This window comes from Drosophila navojoa, chromosome 2, assembly GCF_054131105.1.
Source record: "Drosophila navojoa isolate 15081-1374.11 chromosome 2, UAZ_NAV_1.0, whole genome shotgun sequence".
In the NCBI taxonomy this organism is placed as follows: domain Eukaryota; kingdom Metazoa; phylum Arthropoda; class Insecta; order Diptera; family Drosophilidae; genus Drosophila; species Drosophila navojoa.
In genome coordinates, this window is record NC_142890.1 from 28,830,400 (window position 1) to 28,850,017 (window position 19,618).

The window sequence follows — 19,618 nt, forward strand, 5'->3', positions numbered from 1 at the left end:
TGAACATTTTGAAAAAAATCAACAACGATAATTTTTTATTTTACGACATTGTGATACACCAAACCATCGATTGTAAATATATCGATAAACACAAATCAGAAAATAATAACGGCGTTGCATGTGGTTATTGTGTCCGTCGGATTGCTAATTTTGGAACAGTTTTTAAGAGGACATTTTTACACGCTGTAATGACGCAAAGTTGCGAAACAACGAATTGTAACAATGAGGCGACGCTTCAGTGCCCCACTTGCATTAAATTGGGAATCAAAGGCTCATTTTTCTGCTCGCAGGCGTGCTTTAAAGGCTTCTGGAAAGAGCACAAGGTGATCCATGCATTAGCTGGTATGTTCACTTTGTAATAAATTTTAAATAAATGTTAATATCTGCGGTATACCAATCGGATATGTATTGTTTCAAATTAGCCGGTGGTCAGAAGCCTGTCGTTGATGATGGTGTTTACAATCCATGGCCGCACTTTCGCTTCACCGGCAAACTGCGTCCGTTTCCTCAGACTCCCAAACGTGCCGTTCCAGAGGCAATCCAGCGTCCAGATTACGCAGATCATCCTGCTGGGCGATCTTTGTCGGAAGAAGCTCTGCGTGGAACCACAATCAAAGTGCTCGATGATGACGAAATTGAGGCAATGCGAGTGGCTGGAAGACTGGGCCGTGAGTGCCTAGATGAGGGTGCCAAAGCCATTGAAGTCGGCATCACAACCGATGAATTAGATCGCCTGGTGCACGAGGCAGCCATCGAGCGCGACTGCTATCCATCCCCGCTCAACTACTACAACTTTCCCAAGTCATGCTGCACCAGCGTTAACGAGGTCATTTGTCACGGCATACCGGACTTGCGTCCCTTGGAGAATGGCGACATATGCAACATCGATGTGACTGTCTATCATCACGGCTTTCATGGTGATCTCAACGAAACTTTTTTCGTTGGCGACGTCTCAGAGAAGCACAAGAAGCTAGTGCGCGTTACATACGAATCGTTGTGCAAAGCTATTGAACTGGTGCGTCCTGGCGTGAAGTACCGGGAGATAGGTAATGTCATCCAGAAGTACGTGGCGCCTCATGGCTTCAGCGTCGTTCGCAGCTATTGCGGCCATGGCATTCATCGCGTTTTCCACACTGCACCTAATGTGCCACACTATGCCAGTAAGTGAGTCTTAGTTTTCTACTTGGATACCGAGCTCATGTTTTGTCACTTCCACAGAGAACTCTGCCGTTGGCGTAATGGCCCCTGGACACTGCTTCACAATTGAGCCAATGATTTCCGAGGGTGTTCAGAAGGCAGAGTCCTGGCCAGATGACTGGACTGCCGTCACCGGGGATGGCCTCTACTCGGCACAGTTCGAACAAACTCTGTTGGTTACCAACAATGGTTGTGAAATCCTCACGAAACGCCGTGAAAAAAACGGACAGCCATGGTTCATGGACAAAATGTAGTTATTAAAACGACTGTTCTTAAATTGAGCTTTAATTTATTTTTACAATAAAATATAAAGTTTGTCGTTTAAGTTCCGTGTAATCACAACTGTCCCAAGTGTAGCGTCCATTTGTTACTTTTCGAGAGGTGCATAGTTGAGAAGCTTCTCAATGAGATCCACATGGCCAAGCAACATCCGACGGCAACAATAGCGCTTTAATCCTAAAGCATCCAATGCGTCACTAAACAATAATAATAATATACAGGTAATTAATAATAAATTATAAATAATATAAAAGGCAGCTGAAGTTGCTTTGCTTGCAGAGCAGCGAAACTTACCCTTCCGTATACTCGGCCTGTAGCAAGCCTAGGTAAGATTCCCATTTATTACCAATAACCTTCCCACAGGTAAAACACCGAATTGGTATTATCATATTTATAGTATTTGTCTTTTTATGACAATTTATTTAATTTGTGCTTAGCGCACACTTCTGTTTAGCTTCTTTTTTACCATAAAGGCTGCCAACTTGTTTCACATGATTGCTTAACATCGATAGTTGAGCACATGGTCTGAACATTGGTTATTTATCGATACTTAACAGTGTGGCCCATTTAAAAATGCGCGCGTATGTTCAGATTCATATTTTTAAACTAAAGTTGAACCGATAGCGATAAAATGGTAAATTAGTATTTATATTTCAGTATGTATTCCATTAAAACATGCCTTCGTTATTTTTAAATATTATTTCATTTATTAATTAATTACACTATCGACTCTTTCTATAAGATTAAATTTACAAATGTGTGTTGTAAAATAAATATTTAAAGACCGCTAAGAACTATGTCAATAACAAAGATATATTCCTATTCGTTATCGGCATCTGTTTGACTGCCTGACACTTCCACTGAAGTTGAAACGGGATACAAATCCTTTGTTGCATTATTCAACTGCTGCGTGGACACATCTTCAAATGAGCCCTTCTTGAGATTGTCCGAACGTTTTTGTAGACGCTGCTGTAGTTTAAACGATTTCAAATAATGACCATAAGGATGTACGTTTTCAAAATGATTTTGTTTGCTTACCGTTTCTGGTATTTCTTCATCTGGAACAAAAATACGCAAAGGTGTAGTGCTGCCCAATTGCTGCTGTACCAAACGCTGATGCTCCTCGAAAGCAGCAGCCGCCGGATCTGTGGGTTGGCGCTGCTGTAGTTGCTGCTGCTGTTGCTGTTGCAGTTGTAACTGTTGTTGTTGGTGCTGCTGTTGCAGTTGGTGAATTTGAAGTTGTTGCTGATGTTGTTGCTGCTGCAAGTGTTGCTCCTGTGCCTGAGCCTTCAGCTCTTCCAACTGCAACTCGTGTTGATATTGCTGTTGCTGTTGCTGCTGCAGTTCTTGTTGGTATTGCTGCTGCAATTGTGCATGGGCCTGTGCCTGAGCATGCAGCTCTTCCAATTGCAGTTGATGCTGCTGTTGTTTTTGAAGCTCCAGTGCAGCCTGCTCAGTTTCCAGCTGCTGTCGTCGGGCTTCTTCCTCGGCATAAGCTTGCAGCAGCTGCGAAGAGTCGTGCGAATTTCCATAGTAGTTGGACACCACAAATCCGCCCTCGGGTGCTGTGGAGCTCACTGATGCGGCGACATTGGTCAAGTGGAAGGGCGCCGTATCATACACAGGCTCTGCGGGCTCGCTCAGTGCAGGAGCAGCAATTAGAGCGGCGTATTGTGGAGCCGAGTCCAGGACTGGATGGATATTGTGTTGCGGATCCTTGGCGGCCTGCAGAATTTGCCCGTTGCTGGCCACCTCCTGCGTCAGGTCGGCGTTGACATAGCCCGTCTCTACGACGTGCTCCACGCTGGGCTTGAAGAGCTGCTGCTTGTGCTGGCTGTAGAGCTGATTGGACTGGGTGACCAGATAGGTGGGATTGTAGATGGGTATATGGGCGGCAGGTAGTGCTGCGGCGATGAAGGGCTGTGTCGTCTGCTGCTGCGTGAACTGGATGGGATAGATGGGCACTGTCTGTGCTGCTGCCTGGGCACCCACAATCTGGACCAATGGCTGCGCGGGCAGATGGTTGCTTTGCACATCCGACGGCAGCGGCTGGTTGTTGCTCGGCGTGTTGAAGCTCTCCGTGGCGATCTTCACCTTAGTGGTGGGCAAAGATGGATCCGGATCTGGGGCAAAGAGTTTCTGCGAACCCGAAATGGGATCGCGAATGGTTTTATCATTTGTCTCGTCCTCATGCACGCTGTAATAGCTGCTCTGGGGACGTTGAGTGCTCAACTGTGGTTGTTGTTGTTGTTGTTGTGGGGGCAGGTATGCGGGGTTTAGGCCGTCGTCAATCTGATTGTCGTGATCGTGGTGCTGGGCCAGATTGGGTGCGGGTACCGTGTAAATTGGTGCAAAGTGCTCGGTGTTGTAGTTGTTGTGTGTGTCCAGCTGCGGGTATATGTATGTATGTATATATGTATGTGTATAAGGATATCTCTCTATGTGTGCGCGTGTGTGTGCGTGCTCCGAGTTCCCTGCCCACTCCTTATGGTACTTACCGGCAAGTTCTGTAGTTCGCTGTAGGCAACGGCTGTGGGCTTCTCGTACTTGAAGGGCTTCTCGTATCCGAAGATGGGCTTCGAGTGCGGCTTCGAGTTGCTCAATTTGATCTTCAACGGTTTGCGCAGACTGCCTGCCGGCTTCAGGTAGACTGGAGCGCTGAGCTTCAGTGGGCGGGCGCCTCGCAGGTGCTGAGGGGCGGCTCCATGCAACAGGTGTGCGTGTGCGTGAGAGTGGGCGTGGCCATGCAGGTGAGCGTGAGAGTGCAGGTGCGAGTGTGAACCGAGGTGCTGGTGGGCGTGTGTGTGTGCGCCGGGACGACCCTTCAACACCAATGGCACTGGCTGATCACTGCGAATCTGGACGACCAAGGTGCGCTGCTTGCCGTTGGCTGAGGCGGCTGGATGGCGAGTCAGTTGGTTGGCGCTCTTGGGAGGCCAATTGCCGTTGCTGAAGATCAACGGACGCTTGACGGCAGACAGATCACAGCTGGCCAGACCGCACAGCAGCGTCAAGAGTACGAAATGCTAAAGCAGTAAAAATGTTACAAATTAACACGAAAATCCATTAAACGAAATTTAATTATCTCTTTTGCAGGTAAGTACTTAACGAAGATATATATATATATATATATATTTGTATGCATGTATATACAACTTTCTAAGCTCTATCAGCTCGCCAGCTGCATGAACAAAGGGGGGCAAAGGGAGGCAAGTCTGGGATGTATGTAATCAGCGGATGGACGGAGAACCGAAAATAATGGCCTTAATTTGTATAAATTGGCGGTTTTCTAAAATTTTATCACGTCGCCTGCCGCTGGCCACTAAGGCATAAGGCCATAATAAACCTATAAGCATTTACATACACACACACACACACACACACACACATGCATGTGTACATGTACGCGTAAGCATGTAAGCCATAACTGTGGGCACGGACGGGCGTGCAGCGGTCGCGTCTAATTAAGACTATGGGCCAATGAAAGTGAAATACCAAATTGATTTGGTTCTGCTACAAACATGGCCGGGCCACAAGTGAAGTGGAAGTCAACAATTTGCCAGTGTAATTGTTACAGCAACAACAAATTTCACTTGTCCACGAGACACTGGCAATGACAATGTTTTACCGTTAGTCCGGCCAGTCAATCAAGCGCTGCTTACAGGTGAAACTGTCAGCGCGCAGTGCGCAGCACAGCGCTGCACTATGGTTATTGATTACGTGCTGCGTTTGCCTAATCAAAGTGGCAGACGTAATTGAGACCCAATTGCTGCCTGGCTGTTTATCGAGTGGTTAGCAATTTGATACTGCTTTGTCGCCTGTAAGAAAATATGCATAATAATAATGGTCGACGGCCGGAGCGGGTGCACTGACTGGTGAACGAACTTGGGGTCCGTTGCATGAAAGTCAAGGTGCGCACGAATTGTATTCCATTGTTGAAATGGGATCTACATCACTATACCCTGACTGACCACGCTCCCCACTCAGAAACCACAATTGAAACAGCGAATTAGGCGATAGCATTGAAACAACCGCAAGCTAACCCAATTCGCAACGCATTTGGCCAACCTGAAAGTCAACTTTTATTTAGTATTAAGCTAACTGTTTCATCTTCCTCACTGCGTTGCACATTGAGGCAGAGCCAGAGCCAGAGCTAGAGCCAGAGTCAATGGCAATCGCAATCGCAATCGCAATAGCCAGGCAAGTGTAGCGAACGGCCCGGCCCATTGTTTGGTTGCCTGCAGCGAAAACTTGACGCATCAAGTGCTCTCAATTGCCATTGGCATAGGCATTGCTATTGCAATTGCAATTGCAATTGCAGTTGCTGCTGCTGCTACTGCACCGCAAATGAAAGTGCCCGCCAATCGCAATTTAACAAGTATTCAAAACACGAGCCACAGCGGCGCATCAATTGCAATTCAATTGAAAATATCACAAAAGCACAAAAATGAATGGCGCCATTGTCTTTGGCTTTTACTGCAGTTTTCGAAAAGAAACCCGAACTGCAACCCGACTGAGCCTGGGGCGTCCATAGAGATTGTGCATTTGCATAAAATGCATTTCCCATCGTTTGATGATCGATAATTGGAGCTCATAAAATCAGCGTGAGATTCTACTTACCTTCATATTGGGAGCGATTGTAGTTGCCTTTGCAGATGAAGAGTTTGTGGAGCGTGAAGAATAAGAAGAAGAAGAAGAAGAGTAAGGAAAGCTTTGGCTTGCAGCTGCGTTAGTGAGTGGCGAGTGAATGTGGTTTACTCCAACAACAAATAGATGAAGATTAAAATAGCTATTAAGTATATAATAACATCAATTAACTTCATGTCCACGTGCGCCGCGGCGCTTTCCTTCAGCACGACGAAAAATATAATACGAAACAACACACAAAATGCTAACCGGAGCTGCAAAGTCTGCAAGTCTGCACCTGTTCAGGTCGCGCTAACAACTGAGCTGAGCGCCGCCACTCGAACCGACTGTGATAGCTACTTGTGTCAGCCACTGGAAGTACACGTCTCATCGCTCACTGGAAGCCAATGAAACCGCAAAGAAAGTGGTCGGCTTTTCTTCGTCTGCGCTGGCCGATTCGATTCGAAAACTTGTTCAGTGCTCAAGTGAGACTTAGCACGCGACCACAACTACATGAGATTCGCCGGCATGTGCACTGTCTTCTTCGTCTTCTTCTTTTTTGACTTCTCCTTTGCCGTCTTCTTCCCTTGCTTCTTCTTCTGCTGCTGCGGCTGCGGCTGGCAGACATACACGCACAGCCTAAACGAAAGTGTTTGCCAGTTCTTGGCCAGTTGCCAGCTCGGCCTGGGCAAACAAAAGACTTGGACAACGAACTTGTCTTGCTAATATTCACTCATCCAATGCCTTAAAAAGCAATTCACACCAGGCGCTCATGATATCGAGCTGAGCTCTCTTCGCATTGGCGCCGGTGGCTTTCTGGCGCAGGAACAAAGCAAAACCTTTCAAGCTGAAGCTTAAGCTAAACAAGATGTTTGCTATCAAGAGTAGTTAACCGGAATCAGTTTTTTTTTTGTTTTTTTTTTTGTGAGCTTTGCTTGGCGCTTGGCAGTGGCACGCGCACTGTTTCTGGCAAGCGTGTTAGTCTACTTTTATTGTATACAGATATTGTAGTATAGTTGATAATCAACTGACTATGATCTTATTAACTGACAATATTAATAGCACTTATTAGAGCATAAAGATTTGTGTGAAACCTATAAAGCTTCCATTATCTTCCATTCAATCAATTAACTAGCTTTCATCTTACCCGAAATAAAAATAATTTTTGCTTTTGGATTATTGAAAATAAGTAAAATAAATTAAATTTATTTGTTAGCTTATTGAAAACAGTTAAGCAGCATTAAAAACACTATTAAAATGAACTTATATGCATATATATTTTTAGCTTTGACTGTCTCTCTATTCCACAGCTCTCTGCCAAATATGATATACGATCACTCGCAAAGTCTATACTGAGTTTAATGCACCCTTAATAAAATATAGAAAGTTTTTTCTTGGCTTGTTAGCACAGTTTGCCAAGGAATTCATAAATCTAAATGTATACGTGACATGCATATTTGTATGTTGAGCGGCAGAATAGTAACAGAAGCTTCTAATTAGAGACTTCCTTATGTAAATCATAATGGTTTTAGCAGAGAACTGCTGATTGTTGATTGATCAAAAAGGAACCATCGAATATTATCATCTATATAGAGCATGTGTATACAGTCTGTTAGGCTGTTTCAAGAACCTTCCGCCTATATACCTCACTATGCATGTTATTAGGGTACAAATAGTAGAATATTGTTCCAAGAGTTTGAACAATTGGGAACTAAAATAGGTCTAGCTCACTAAGGAATTGTATCGAGTTGCAGTAGGATAAATATATATATACATATATATATATATATATATATATATATATATATATATATATATATATATATATATTATATATATATATATATTATATATATATGTAAGACATACAAAATATTTAATGGTTGTTTAATGGCCATTTGTATTGATGTGTGGGCGACTTAGTTAACTACATATAGTAAACATATACTGTATGTAAATCAGCTATAGATCTCTGATTATACAATACTAATGTGTAGGGCAGGGCGTTAAAAAAAAAAGGCTTATGAAACGCTTGCGTTCAATTGGACTTGGTAATTGGGTGCGTTTTATGCGAGACACAACTCAAATTTCTAAACGCAATTGGGCGATGGAATTTCTGCCGGCCCGGGCCGCCAAATGTGGGTCAATTTTTGGGCAGTTGGTGACGGCCTCAACAGCCAACGGTGACCATGCCCTAGCTCAAGATTTCACTTTTAACAAGGAAAAGTCTGGGCGCTGCCCGTTAATTGAAATTTTGTATTCGTATTTTTTTTATTTATTTATTTTTTTTTTTATTTTGAAATATTATTTTAACAAGGTTTTTTTTTTTTTTAAACATTAACAACATAATATTATTATTATAGCATTCATTTAATTACAGTTATCTGTTACTCGTTACTTGCATTGTATTAATTTTTTTTTTTATTTCATAGACAATTGTTTAAAATACGAATTTTAATGGGCTCTTTTTACTTTTTGTTGTTATTTTTGTATTATTATTTAAAATTTCGCTTTTTTGAAAAATGTGTGTTACACTATTAAACAAAAACAATGTGTGTTTTTTATTTATCAAGCGGTCGCTGATCTTGATCTTGATCTAATAGTTTTATGTAAATAAATTTGTTTATCAGCATTTTAATTTTTTTTAATCTTTAATCTTATGACAAATTTTTAGAATTTTACTTGTAAATATATTTTATAAATCGCGGGTAAAAACTAAAAAGCTTAATTACAGTTATGTTGACTATTTGATGTTATTTTTTAATGTTAGTTTTTATTTTGTTTTTTTTTTTTTATTATTTATACATTTTTAATGCACATAGTACTAAAATAATTTGTATGCATGTGCAATATATGACTATATATATATATTTATATATAAGTATACATACATATATGTATATATATAAATATTCATATATTTCTATACATATGTATGTTTAAATAAATATGGTAGTTGTGAAAGTGCTAAGAAATTATACAATAATTTTGTTTTCAATTTCGGCATTTATAAATTTAATAACGTTTTCCTTTTGTTTTAATTTTTATAGTATGCAATAATTACAAAATAACATTTGTTTGTTGCCCAAACATTTAAAATTATCATTTGTTTTTTTTTTTTTCTTTTTTTTTTGTAGCTGCAAACGTTGTTTCCTATACAAAGTATCTAACTACGGTAAAATGCTTTACATTTACGAATATCATATATATATGTATATATTGGTATATATACATATATATGCATGTTTTTTTACATTTTACTCACGAAATTTGTCTAAAAAACGTTTCATTTGTGTCTAGTTTTATGGCATTAAGTATTTCTAGGCGATATATCATTATTTTCTATTTTATTTTATTTATTTATTTTATTTTATTTTATTTTTTTTTTTTTTTGGAACAAAGCTGAAACGTTGACGCCTTTGATCTTAACAAATATGGATTTGATTAGTGAAGAGAATGGCATGATATTTGGGTATATGAAATCAGGCGATTCGTATATAAGAAATGCGGAACGCAGCTTTGTTCAGATTTTCAAGAGCTTTTTCAATTTATATTTAATAAGCTATTTGTGGATAGTTCTCGTTTTGCATTCTGTATATTATTTGAGTTTGTTTTTTTTTTAATTTTTTTTTTTTTTAATAATTTTATTTAGCGTAAACATGATTTTATCAAGTCTCACAACATCGAGAGTTCGTTTTGTTGTTCTTGTCAATGGATTTTTCGCTGATGTGATGCATCTATATGTGCGTGTGGTTGGTAGTGTGTATGTGTGTGTCTATGTGTCTATATGTGTTTGTGTGTGTGTGTGTGTGTGTGTGTGAGTATTTATAATTCTAAAAATTGTATAAACTATGTTATTCATTAAAAATTATGTTTAACTTTTGGGTTTACTCTATGCCTGTTATAAGGATTGCAAATGCTTTTTTCATCTCATCTATATTAATTTTAATTTTTATTAGCCCTAGCATTAAATGAACTTGCTGCCGTATCATATTATCTATTTATTTTTCACATTACATACATACATACGTACATGCTGTATATATGTTACATGTTACTTTGAAGGCGCATTCTTAATATTCACAATGTTCAATTTTTCGTTTCATTTGTTAAACCTAAGTCTACTGTGTATATTATCAAAATAAACTCAACGAACTGAAAATTAATCTTAATAATAATTTTATTTTTACCTTTTTGTTTGTTTGTTTTTTTTTTTTGTTACATATTATTAAAAGCTCGAATTCGATTAACTTTTACGTTTCAATAAGCTAAATTGATGTCACAAAATGTTATTGAAAATCATATCTGAATATTCGTATTACGATTCCGAATGAGAACTGAACTGAACTATCTGCATTTTGTGTTTTCAGTTGAAGTACATTTAATGTGATTTCTATACGCTTTGGCAGTGTTTAATATTTGAACAAATCCATGTACCGAAAACTATTGTGAACATTAATGCAATGCAAATTCTTCGAAATCAAATGGCTTAACGATCTTTATACACATTATCGGAGCTACATATTTAGTCAACTATTTACAAATATTTACAAAAGAAATGAGACGAAAAAGAAACACACAGAGCGTTTTATTAGCGGCTTAAGCGCAAGCGCGTGAGCAATTCCAAAGAAGAGCTTGAGACAAGTTGAGAAAGTGAAGGGAAAGCGAGGACTAAAAGCTAATCTTTCGGTCAACATTCGTATTAATTATCTAAAAAAATTTGTTTAGAACACCACAGCTGCTGCTCCATAGGCACGCACGTAAAAAGCGCCGCACATATCATACATACAATAAAAATATTACTAACTACATTTGTTTCTTGTCAACTGCTGAATGTGTTTAGATAGCAGTAGATCTATCTATCCATCAATGCTCGCATGTACTATACTATCTTCAGCGACATTCTTATATTTGTATGTATGTATGTATGTATGTATGTGTTTCTACTGTTTAGTAATGATTTGAAATGCGCTACTTAGTATATATATGTGTGTATATATATGTATGTGTGTGTTTAAGTATTCTGATTTATGTATTACAGAGAAGGTCATTTTTGCTGAAACAACCATTGTTTGTTTTGTTGAATAAGCTTTGTTATATAAAAATCTTTGGATATTCTTCTATCCTTGCTAGTTCTTCCTCTTTTTTCTAGATATTCAATATGTATGTATGTGATTGTGGCTTATAAGGTTTAATTGTATCGATTTCAATTAAATATCGCAAGGAATTTCTTTTTTTTTTTTCTTTTTTGTGAACATTATAGTTAAATTAGTAATAATACGTTCATATAAATCGTTATTTATTTATATTTATTTATATATATTTTTTTTGCGCATGCTCAGAAACATCTAAATGCAGTTTTTGAACTTGAATGACTCAACTTTTGGATTTCCATTCAGCGGTCAAGCGATTTCTCGAATATCTCTATCAATTTTTCACTTAGTTTTCCGTTTTGTTTTTCTTTTCATTTTCTTTTTCTTTTGCTTTTGCTTTGGTATGTGCATTAGTCCTGCTTATGCTATGTTAGAGTGTGTAAGTATTTGTTTTCTCTAAGCATTAGCTGAATGCAAAATTAACACGCGCAGGCGTACTCAGATTGACAGGAGATGCACTTTGTATATATGTATATATTCTCTCCCATGTTGAGAGTAAAGAGTTGTTAAGACGAAAAAGAAACACACAGAGCGTTTTATTAGCGGCTTAAGCGCAAGCGCGTGAGCAATTCCAAAGAAGAGCTTGAGACAAGTTGAGAAAGTGAAGGGAAAGCGAGGACTAAAAGCTAATCTTTCGGTCAACATTCGTATTAATTATCTAAAAAAATTTGTTTAGAACACCACAGCTGCTGCTCCATAGGCACGCACGTAAAAAGCGCCGCACATATCATACATACAATAAAAATATTACTAACTACATTTGTTTCTTGTCAACTGCTGAATGTGTTTAGATAGCAGTAGATCTATCTATCCATCAATGCTCGCATGTACTATACTATCTTCAGCGACATTCTTATATTTGTATGTATGTATGTATGTATGTATGTGTTTCTACTGTTTAGTAATGATTTGAAATGCGCTACTTAGTATATATATGTGTGTATATATATGTATGTGTGTGTTTAAGTATTCTGATTTATGTATTACAGAGAAGGTTACGCGGAATGTCCTTGAATTAGAGTTAGGAAATACTTTTTATTAAAAAAGTCATACACCCATACAGTGTATATATGCCGAGATCTGGAGAAACTGAAATAGCTACTGGCATGGGTTCGGGCATGCCCTCGACTCTTTCTTGACTTGATTAGTATGCAATAAGTATCATTTTTGCTGAAACAACCATTGTTTGTTTTGTTGAATAAGCTTTGTTATATAAAAATCTTTGGATATTCTTCTATCCTTGCTAGTTCTTCCTCTTTTTTCTAGATATTCAATATGTATGTATGTGATTGTGGCTTATAAGGTTTAATTGTATCGATTTCAATTAAATATCGCAAGGAATTTCTTTTTTTTTTTCTTTTTTGTGAACATTATAGTTAAATTAGTAATAATACGTTCATATAAATCGTTATTTATTTATATTTATTTATATATATTTTTTTTGCGCATGCTCAGAAACATCTAAATGCAGTTTTTGAACTTGAATGACTCAACTTTTGGATTTCCATTCAGCGGTCAAGCGATTTCTCGAATATCTCTATCAATTTTTCACTTAGTTTTCCGTTTTGTTTTTCTTTTCATTTTCTTTTTCTTTTGCTTTTGCTTTGGTATGTGCATTAGTCCTGCTTATGCTATGTTAGAGTGTGTAAGTATTTGTTTTCTCTAAGCATTAGCTGAATGCAAAATTAACACGCGCAGGCGTACTCAGATTGACAGGAGATGCACTTTGTATATATGTATATATTCTCTCCCATGTTGAGAGTAAAGAGTTGTTAAGACGAAAAAGAAACACACAGAGCGTTTTATTAGCGGCTTAAGCGCAAGCGCGTGAGCAATTCCAAAGAAGAGCTTGAGACAAGTTGAGAAAGTGAAGGGAAAGCGAGGACTAAAAGCTAATCTTTCGGTCAACATTCGTATTAATTATCTAAAAAAATTTGTTTAGAACACCACAGCTGCTGCTCCATAGGCACGCACGTAAAAAGCGCCGCACATATCATACATACAATAAAAATATTACTAACTACATTTGTTTCTTGTCAACTGCTGAATGTGTTTAGATAGCAGTAGATCTATCTATCCATCAATGCTCGCATGTACTATACTATCTTCAGCGACATTCTTATATTTGTATGTATGTATGTATGTATGTATGTGTTTCTACTGTTTAGTAATGATTTGAAATGCGCTACTTAGTATATATATGTGTGTATATATATGTATGTGTGTGTTTAAGTATTCTGATTTATGTATTACAGAGAAGGTTACGCGGAATGTCCTTGAATTAGAGTTAGGAAATACTTTTTATTAAAAAAGTCATACACCCATACAGTGTATATATGCCGAGATCTGGAGAAACTGAAATAGCTACTGGCATGGGTTCGGGCATGCCCTCGACTCTTTCTTGACTTGATTAGTATGCAATAAGTATCATTTTTGCTGAAACAACCATTGTTTGTTTTGTTGAATAAGCTTTGTTATATAAAAATCTTTGGATATTCTTCTATCCTTGCTAGTTCTTCCTCTTTTTTCTAGATATTCAATATGTATGTATGTGATTGTGGCTTATAAGGTTTAATTGTATCGATTTCAATTAAATATCGCAAGGAATTTCTTTTTTTTTTTCTTTTTTGTGAACATTATAGTTAAATTAGTAATAATACGTTCATATAAATCGTTATTTATTTATATTTATTTATATATATTTTTTTTGCGCATGCTCAGAAACATCTAAATGCAGTTTTTGAACTTGAATGACTCAACTTTTGGATTTCCATTCAGCGGTCAAGCGATTTCTCGAATATCTCTATCAATTTTTCACTTAGTTTTCCGTTTTGTTTTTCTTTTCATTTTCTTTTTCTTTTGCTTTTGCTTTGGTATGTGCATTAGTCCTGCTTATGCTATGTTAGAGTGTGTAAGTATTTGTTTTCTCTAAGCATTAGCTGAATGCAAAATTAACACGCGCAGGCGTACTCAGATTGACAGGAGATGCACTTTGTATATATGTATATATTCTCTCCCATGTTGAGAGTAAAGAGTTGTTAAGTTGATAGTTTGCTTGGTTTTCTTTGTTTAATGTGTAGCTTACCTCACTAATGGTTCCCAATTGCTTACGTCACACCATTGAGATGAATTTTCATATCGAATTGCATAATTTGATTTGTATTGCGATGATAGCGCCATGAACTGAACTCAAGATGTGAATTAAAGATATAAATTAATGATAACACTGATAAATTAATGGCTAAAGAAATTAATCGGCACAATGATAATGTCTATGACTAGTACATACCCATTGCTTAAGAATAACTTATGATTGTTGCTTCAAACTCAAGATTGTATACAGAGACAATTTATTGAAAACATATTGAGAAAGATTACAAAATAATAATATAGAGAAACAAAACAGAAACCAAAATGAACTAACAATAATCAAAATCAAAGATAATCGGTAATAATATACAATAAAGTGGGATAGATACATAGATAGAGATAAAAAATTATAGATAAAATGTCAATTTCAAGGTTCTAAAAGGCATACGGAATGGTGTGGGAAGCAATCAGCTGACAATTGAACGATGGATATCAAAGATGTTGTTCTTTCTTTAATACATTTGTGGCTTTTATGTTTGCAGAGACTCGGTTGGTGGCTTGTCGCTTGTCGTTATCCTTGATCGTTTAGCAGGATGGACGAGGCACTCTGTTGTTACGGTGTCTCCGCAAATATAAAAGCACAGAGTAACGCATTTATGGCACGCCTTTGAAATTTTCACCTAACTTACGCCCATTGGCTTGGCTTTTGATTTAGTTACAATTTTCATAGGTACACAGAATATACACAGGTGTAAGTGTGTGTAAGAGTGTGTGTGTGTCAATGTGTGTGTATGTTGGCTTGTTGTGTTCTTACAGCTTATACAGACTATACCTATTGCCTTTGGCTAAACCTGAATGCGCTGAGCGCGGCGCGGTTTGAGCCAAATGTTGTGCCAATACTTTTGCCATAAATGCGCTGCTCTGCTCACAATTAACTTCTCCAACGTTCAAATGTACGAATAAGGACCATCAGTTAAGGCGCTACACAGTAACAATCAAGAGTTATCATCCTTGTTGGAGCCGCCCCCACCGACCCCGGAACCTTGTGTGTTGGTGCCGCGACCGCCAGCGGGCGCACGCACTGCGGGCGGCTTGTACTCCAAGCCCGGATCGAATTGCATTAAAACGAATACCTAGTTGACAAAAGTGTTAACATCTACATATATATATTCTTCTATGCTAAAGATCTCTGAGCTCACCTGATCAGTTGGCAGTAATGAGAAGTCATCGGGTGGGTTGGTTATTACATAACGCTTGCTGCTCGCATCACAGCTAGAGCTGGTGTCCCTGAACCGGTAGAGTCCTATGCAGAGCATCCCATACGACTTTAGGGCGGCAACGAACAAGTCGCCATACTTTCCGCACTCGCCGAACTGCGCCAACGGTCCATCGTACAGCGAAATTTGTCCCACGCGACATCTGTGTTTGAGCCCAGGGAATTTAGTTGGCTCTACTATGATATCGTCTCTGCAGACAGACTCACCTGTCGCGGTTGCTTAGACTGTCGATGGTACTGTAGCCGCCCCGCAAGCCGGCACCCTCCGCCAGAATCAATTCCAATTCGGGTGTGGCGCCGCCCGTGATCAGCGATCGGATCAGTGTTAAGGCATTTTGATTAAAGTATGTCTGCGATGCAGGATAAAAGAGCCAAATAGATAGAGAGAGAAAAAGAGAGAGAGAGAAAGAGGAGAGAAGAGAAGAAAGCATAGTGTTGAGGAGTCGCTGCTCATTTAGTGTGTTTCTGTGTGACTTGACTTTACCGTGGACATCAGCGAGTCTAACACGCTCACAGCGAACGCCGTGCCGCAGGCGAACGGCTGCGTTAGATATAGTTCTGTATCTGGATCATCGTCGTCGTCTTGATCGAGAAACTGCACGTTACTATCATTGACCAGTTCTTTAAACGACAACCAACAATAAAACATTGTGTCCATTAGTTAGGTGCCTCTCTCAAATTTGCTTGCCAGTGTATGGAGGCTGACCATGGCCCCGTCCCTATCCCCCATTTCCCCCCAGCTAACCCAAATAATGCTGATCAGCCTCGCATACACCGCCTGAGGCAGGACGGTTTTCGTTCGGTCGTTCGTAAACTCGGCCAACCTAGTGCGATGCAGTTTACCTGTTATCATGGGCACATTGGCGCCATAGACTGAGCCGCGACGCTGCAGCACAATCGGGCTGCCAGCGGTCGCGCTCAGATTGTCGAACTCCGGCCCGCGCTGGCTCAGCACGCCAATCGTGTCGTCAAAGGTCATGGCCTTGATGTTGAGCGAAGCCAGGATGGCCTCCTTGTCGGCTAGTGTTGGATCGTCGTTACTAGGAACTTTTGCAGACAATATGCAGCACATATCACACAGGTTGACGTTCACCGCCCGCAGGTCGGCCCGACTCAGCGGCGATCCGTTAAGCACCGAAATCTTAGGCAGATTCTGTAGCATTTTCCACTCGCGCCGTATGTAGTCAACGGAGCCCACGATCACCACGTGCTTCAGCTCGTGGTAATGGAAATTGGATGCACGCAACGGCATTACCAGATTTCTTAGCCCGATCAGCGGTGAGTCCGGATCGGCGAATAGGCAAACGACCACGTGGCCATTTAGGACCGTCATGGCCGCCTGATTGCGATCCTGCAGATATGAAATTGGTGGGATTGTAAGTGAATTGGGCTTCCCCCAATAACATGGCATTTACCAGTATGCAGTCTTCTAAGCTCTTCGCCGGACTCCAATGGAACATGCCCGTGGAGTCATACTTCATTTCGGTCTTTTCAAAATCAAAGTCCTTGGACTGATCGTCCGCAATGCCAGCGGGCAAGGAGACGCCGCCGTTTTGATTTTGTGTGCCGGTGCCGGAACTGCGACTCGTTGGCCTAGAGGCAAGCAGATCAGTGAACAGTATTAACCAAGTGGATCAGGTTTCATAATAAGGTTTTATCTTGGGAGTTTTTCTTATCAATTTCATGGCATATCAGATTATCAATCAATCAAAATAAACGCTACATCCAAATGCAAAGTGTTGTTCGTAACGCTACGAGTACGATTTTCGTTCAAAAAACTAATAATCAAAATAATTTATGAAAATACTTGAATACTTGAGTAGTTGGAGCTTTTTAAGTTCAAATTTAAAGAAAAGTGTTTTTGAAACGATAGATAGCTAGATATATAAATATATATGCATATATTTTTGTATGTATGCTGATAGAGAGAAGAGGTAGAGCTTGTGCTAGTAACAATAGTTGCGAAATTACGAATATCAAAACACAAATGAGAAACCAATATACTTATTTTAAAATATGAATTCAGAATAACAAAAAAAAAAAATACAAATCAATGTTCAACTACGCAAAACGTTTCCGCAATCGCCCGGCGATGGCGGCAGACTTATCAAATCGAATTGAATCGTATTGTATCGATTTGAATTGAATGCGACCGCCCTCGGGCGAGCGAGTGGCAAGTGTGTGTGTGGGGCATGCACGAGGGACACGCCACATGCAACCGCTGCGGCCCCCGCCGTGGTGCGCGTCACAACACTAGAGATTTGTGCACAGTTCGCAGTCGGATTGGAAAATCAAAACTAAAGTGCTTAAGAAGTGAATGCATAAAAGTATGTAGAAGATAGACAAAGAGAGGGCGAGAAAGAGAGAAGTACAGAGAGAGAGAGAGAGATGCCAAAAGTTGTTGGATCTACACTAGTCAATAGGAATATCGCATCATTGTATTACTTTTGAATTGTAGATGCACATGATGCCCTTTAAGTATATTATAGGACTTTATAAAAAAAGAAGAAAACTTGAAAAGATTGCTTATAAAACAATATTTACATATGTATATGTATATATATATACATGGATATAGATAGAACTGGAAAAAATTGAGCTTGAACTGGAACTTGGACTCATGGCGATTGCATTAGAAAACAGAGTCAATCAGTTTTCAGTTTTGAGTTAGTTATGATGAAATAATGCATGGAACTTGATGTACACGACATAAACACACACACACACACAGACGCAGATGCACACACAAGCACACATATGCAATGATTTATAAGCGATTCAAATGCAGCAATTTACAATTACAAGTATTATAAGTATTTATGAAATGAAAACCAAGCTCTCAAAGAGAATGAGAGTTTTGAATAGGCGAAACAAAATGAATGAATTTACATATAGAGTATTACTATGTTGTATGAATCAAACATACACAAACACACACACACACACAGAGAGATAGAGAGAGAGAGAGAGACAGAGTCACACACATAAATACATATATTAACAAATCGACGCACATAGAGAGCAATGTGATTAAAAAAATTACGCATACGTATGGTTAACGAATTGTATTTGGTTTTTGATGTATGGAATAGCTTTCAATCAATCAATCAATTAATGTGTGTTTAACAAAATGCGCATAGTTTGAATAAGTATTTACGAATACTAAGTTATAGTAGTAGTAGTAGTAGTTAAAAACGCTTTTGGCTTCTTATAATTTGAGTTAAGTAAAAATTTCTAGGAAATTATGGACGCATACATGAGCTTTTTAACTTCGTAAGCAAGTTGATAGCCCGCATAAGGGTTAGCATCATTTTCTGGTGGCCTGAAACAAAATGTTGTTTGTTTTTTATACATATAAAATTGTTGTTGTTGTTGTTTTTTGTTTTTCTTTTTTGTTCATTTTGTTTAATAGTTGTTGGTTGTAAAGGTGTTTTTGTTAGTGAAACAATTTGTTAGGGTGTTAGGATTAGTCTATGTAAATATATATATATATATATGTATAAAGAGAGAGAGAGAGAGAGACAGAGTATTTAAAGAGCATTTACATATGTACGAGCCGTCGAAGGGCCGTCGAACTGAGTGTTATTCTTATTTTGTTAGGTGTATTAGAATAAAACAAATCATGATAAGGTGATCAAACTGAAGACGTATGTTTAATGTTTTGTTTCTGTTTCCTTGTTGCTGCTGCTGCTGTTGTTCTGGTTGTCTGTCTTATTCTAATTGTAGTTGTTGCAAAAGAAGAGAAGGAACGCAAGAAATCATAATGCATAGAATGCAGCTGAACAGCGAAGGCCATAAGTGTCTGCTCGATAACCGACTTGCTTTGCATATAGAACATATGTATAATAAATACTTGGTAACTGAAGCCGAGTGCCCCCCTCGCAGTGTGTGTAGTTGAAGTGTAGTTGGTTCCGTGCTGACCCGCCCAATGGAGTACACAAATATATATATATATATATATATATATATATATATATATGTATATACATATATATAT

The 19,618-nt window shown here is 38.7% G+C and overlaps 4 protein-coding genes across 56 annotated transcripts in view; 1 reads left to right on the forward strand and 3 right to left on the reverse strand.

The window, feature by feature from the left end:
* The first annotated feature begins 51 nt into the window (after window positions 1–51).
* LOC108659973 (methionine aminopeptidase 1) lies at window positions 52–1,522 on the forward strand. The gene is made up of 3 exons (XM_018113168.3): window positions 52–342; window positions 423–1,160; window positions 1,219–1,522. The coding sequence occupies exons 1-3, from the start codon at window positions 189–191 to the stop codon at window positions 1,449–1,451; spliced, it is 1,125 nt and encodes a 374-aa protein (XP_017968657.1). The 5' UTR covers window positions 52–188; the 3' UTR covers window positions 1,452–1,522.
* Window positions 1,467–1,968, reverse strand: Polr2L (DNA-directed RNA polymerases I, II, and III subunit Rpb10). The gene is made up of 2 exons (XM_018113170.3): window positions 1,771–1,968; window positions 1,467–1,673 (listed from the first exon to the last, which is right to left on the reverse strand). The coding sequence occupies exons 1-2, from the start codon at window positions 1,863–1,865 to the stop codon at window positions 1,565–1,567; spliced, it is 204 nt and encodes a 67-aa protein (XP_017968659.1). The 5' UTR covers window positions 1,866–1,968; the 3' UTR covers window positions 1,467–1,564.
* Window positions 1,969–2,160: 192 nt separating this feature from the next.
* Window positions 2,161–6,672, reverse strand: LOC108651177 (uncharacterized). Of its 4 annotated transcripts, none has more exons than XM_089265430.1 (4): window positions 6,097–6,672; window positions 3,975–4,502; window positions 2,515–3,615; window positions 2,161–2,442 (listed from the first exon to the last, which is right to left on the reverse strand). In XM_089265430.1, the coding sequence occupies exons 1-4, from the start codon at window positions 6,100–6,102 to the stop codon at window positions 2,296–2,298; spliced, it is 1,782 nt and encodes a 593-aa protein (XP_089121556.1). In that variant the 5' UTR covers window positions 6,103–6,672; the 3' UTR covers window positions 2,161–2,295. The 4 variants fall into 4 exon arrangements, with proteins under 4 accessions (XP_089121556.1, XP_089121555.1, XP_017956154.3 ...); XM_089265429.1 differs by having other exon boundaries at window positions 2,161–2,445; window positions 6,097–6,671; XM_018100665.3 differs by having other exon boundaries at window positions 2,515–3,864; window positions 6,097–6,671.
* Window positions 6,673–10,095: 3,423 nt separating this feature from the next.
* Window positions 10,096–19,618, reverse strand: part of slo (calcium-activated potassium channel slo) — a 57,210-nt gene continuing 47,687 nt past the window's right edge. For 39 of the 50 annotated variants that reach the window (XM_089265390.1, XM_089265387.1, XM_089265369.1 and 36 more), the window contains 7 exons: window positions 18,878–18,943; window positions 17,037–17,214; window positions 16,465–16,972; window positions 16,106–16,242; window positions 15,829–15,971; window positions 15,545–15,764; window positions 10,096–15,478 (listed from right to left, as the gene is read on the reverse strand). In XM_089265390.1, coding sequence (XP_089121516.1) covers window positions 15,341–15,478; window positions 15,545–15,764; window positions 15,829–15,971; window positions 16,106–16,242; window positions 16,465–16,972; window positions 17,037–17,214; window positions 18,878–18,943 — 1,390 coding nt within the window. In that variant the 3' untranslated portion in view covers window positions 10,096–15,340. The remainder of the gene's footprint in view (window positions 15,479–15,544; window positions 15,765–15,828; window positions 15,972–16,105; window positions 16,243–16,464; window positions 16,973–17,036; window positions 17,215–18,877; window positions 18,944–19,618) is intronic. The other 11 variants (XM_089265391.1, XM_030386717.2, XM_030386701.2 and 8 more) reach the window with 2 other exon arrangements.

Bases quoted from the DNA above. Each gene is read 5' to 3' on its own strand.
- LOC108659973 (XM_018113168.3), top strand. From the start codon at position 189: ATGACGCAAAGTTGCGAAACAACGAATTGTAACAATGAGGCGACGCTT. The intron at 343-422 runs GTATGTTCACTT...GTTTCAAATTAG, and splicing joins GGTGATCCATGCATTAGCTG to CCGGTGGTCAGAAGCCTGTC. The intron at 1,161-1,218 runs GTAAGTGAGTCT...TCACTTCCACAG, and splicing joins TAATGTGCCACACTATGCCA to AGAACTCTGCCGTTGGCGTA.
- Polr2L (XM_018113170.3), bottom strand. From the start codon at position 1,865: ATGATAATACCAATTCGGTGTTTTACCTGTGGGAAGGTTATTGGTAAT. The intron at 1,674-1,770 runs GTAAGTTTCGCT...ATTATTGTTTAG, and splicing joins CAGGCCGAGTATACGGAAGG to TGACGCATTGGATGCTTTAG.
- LOC108651177 (XM_089265427.1), bottom strand. The intron at 3,865-3,974 runs GTAAGTACCATA...ATATACCCGCAG, and splicing joins GCGAACTACAGAACTTGCCG to CTGGACACACACAACAACTA. The intron at 2,446-2,514 runs GTAAGCAAACAA...TTTAAACTACAG, and splicing joins ATGAAGAAATACCAGAAACG to CAGCGTCTACAAAAACGTTC.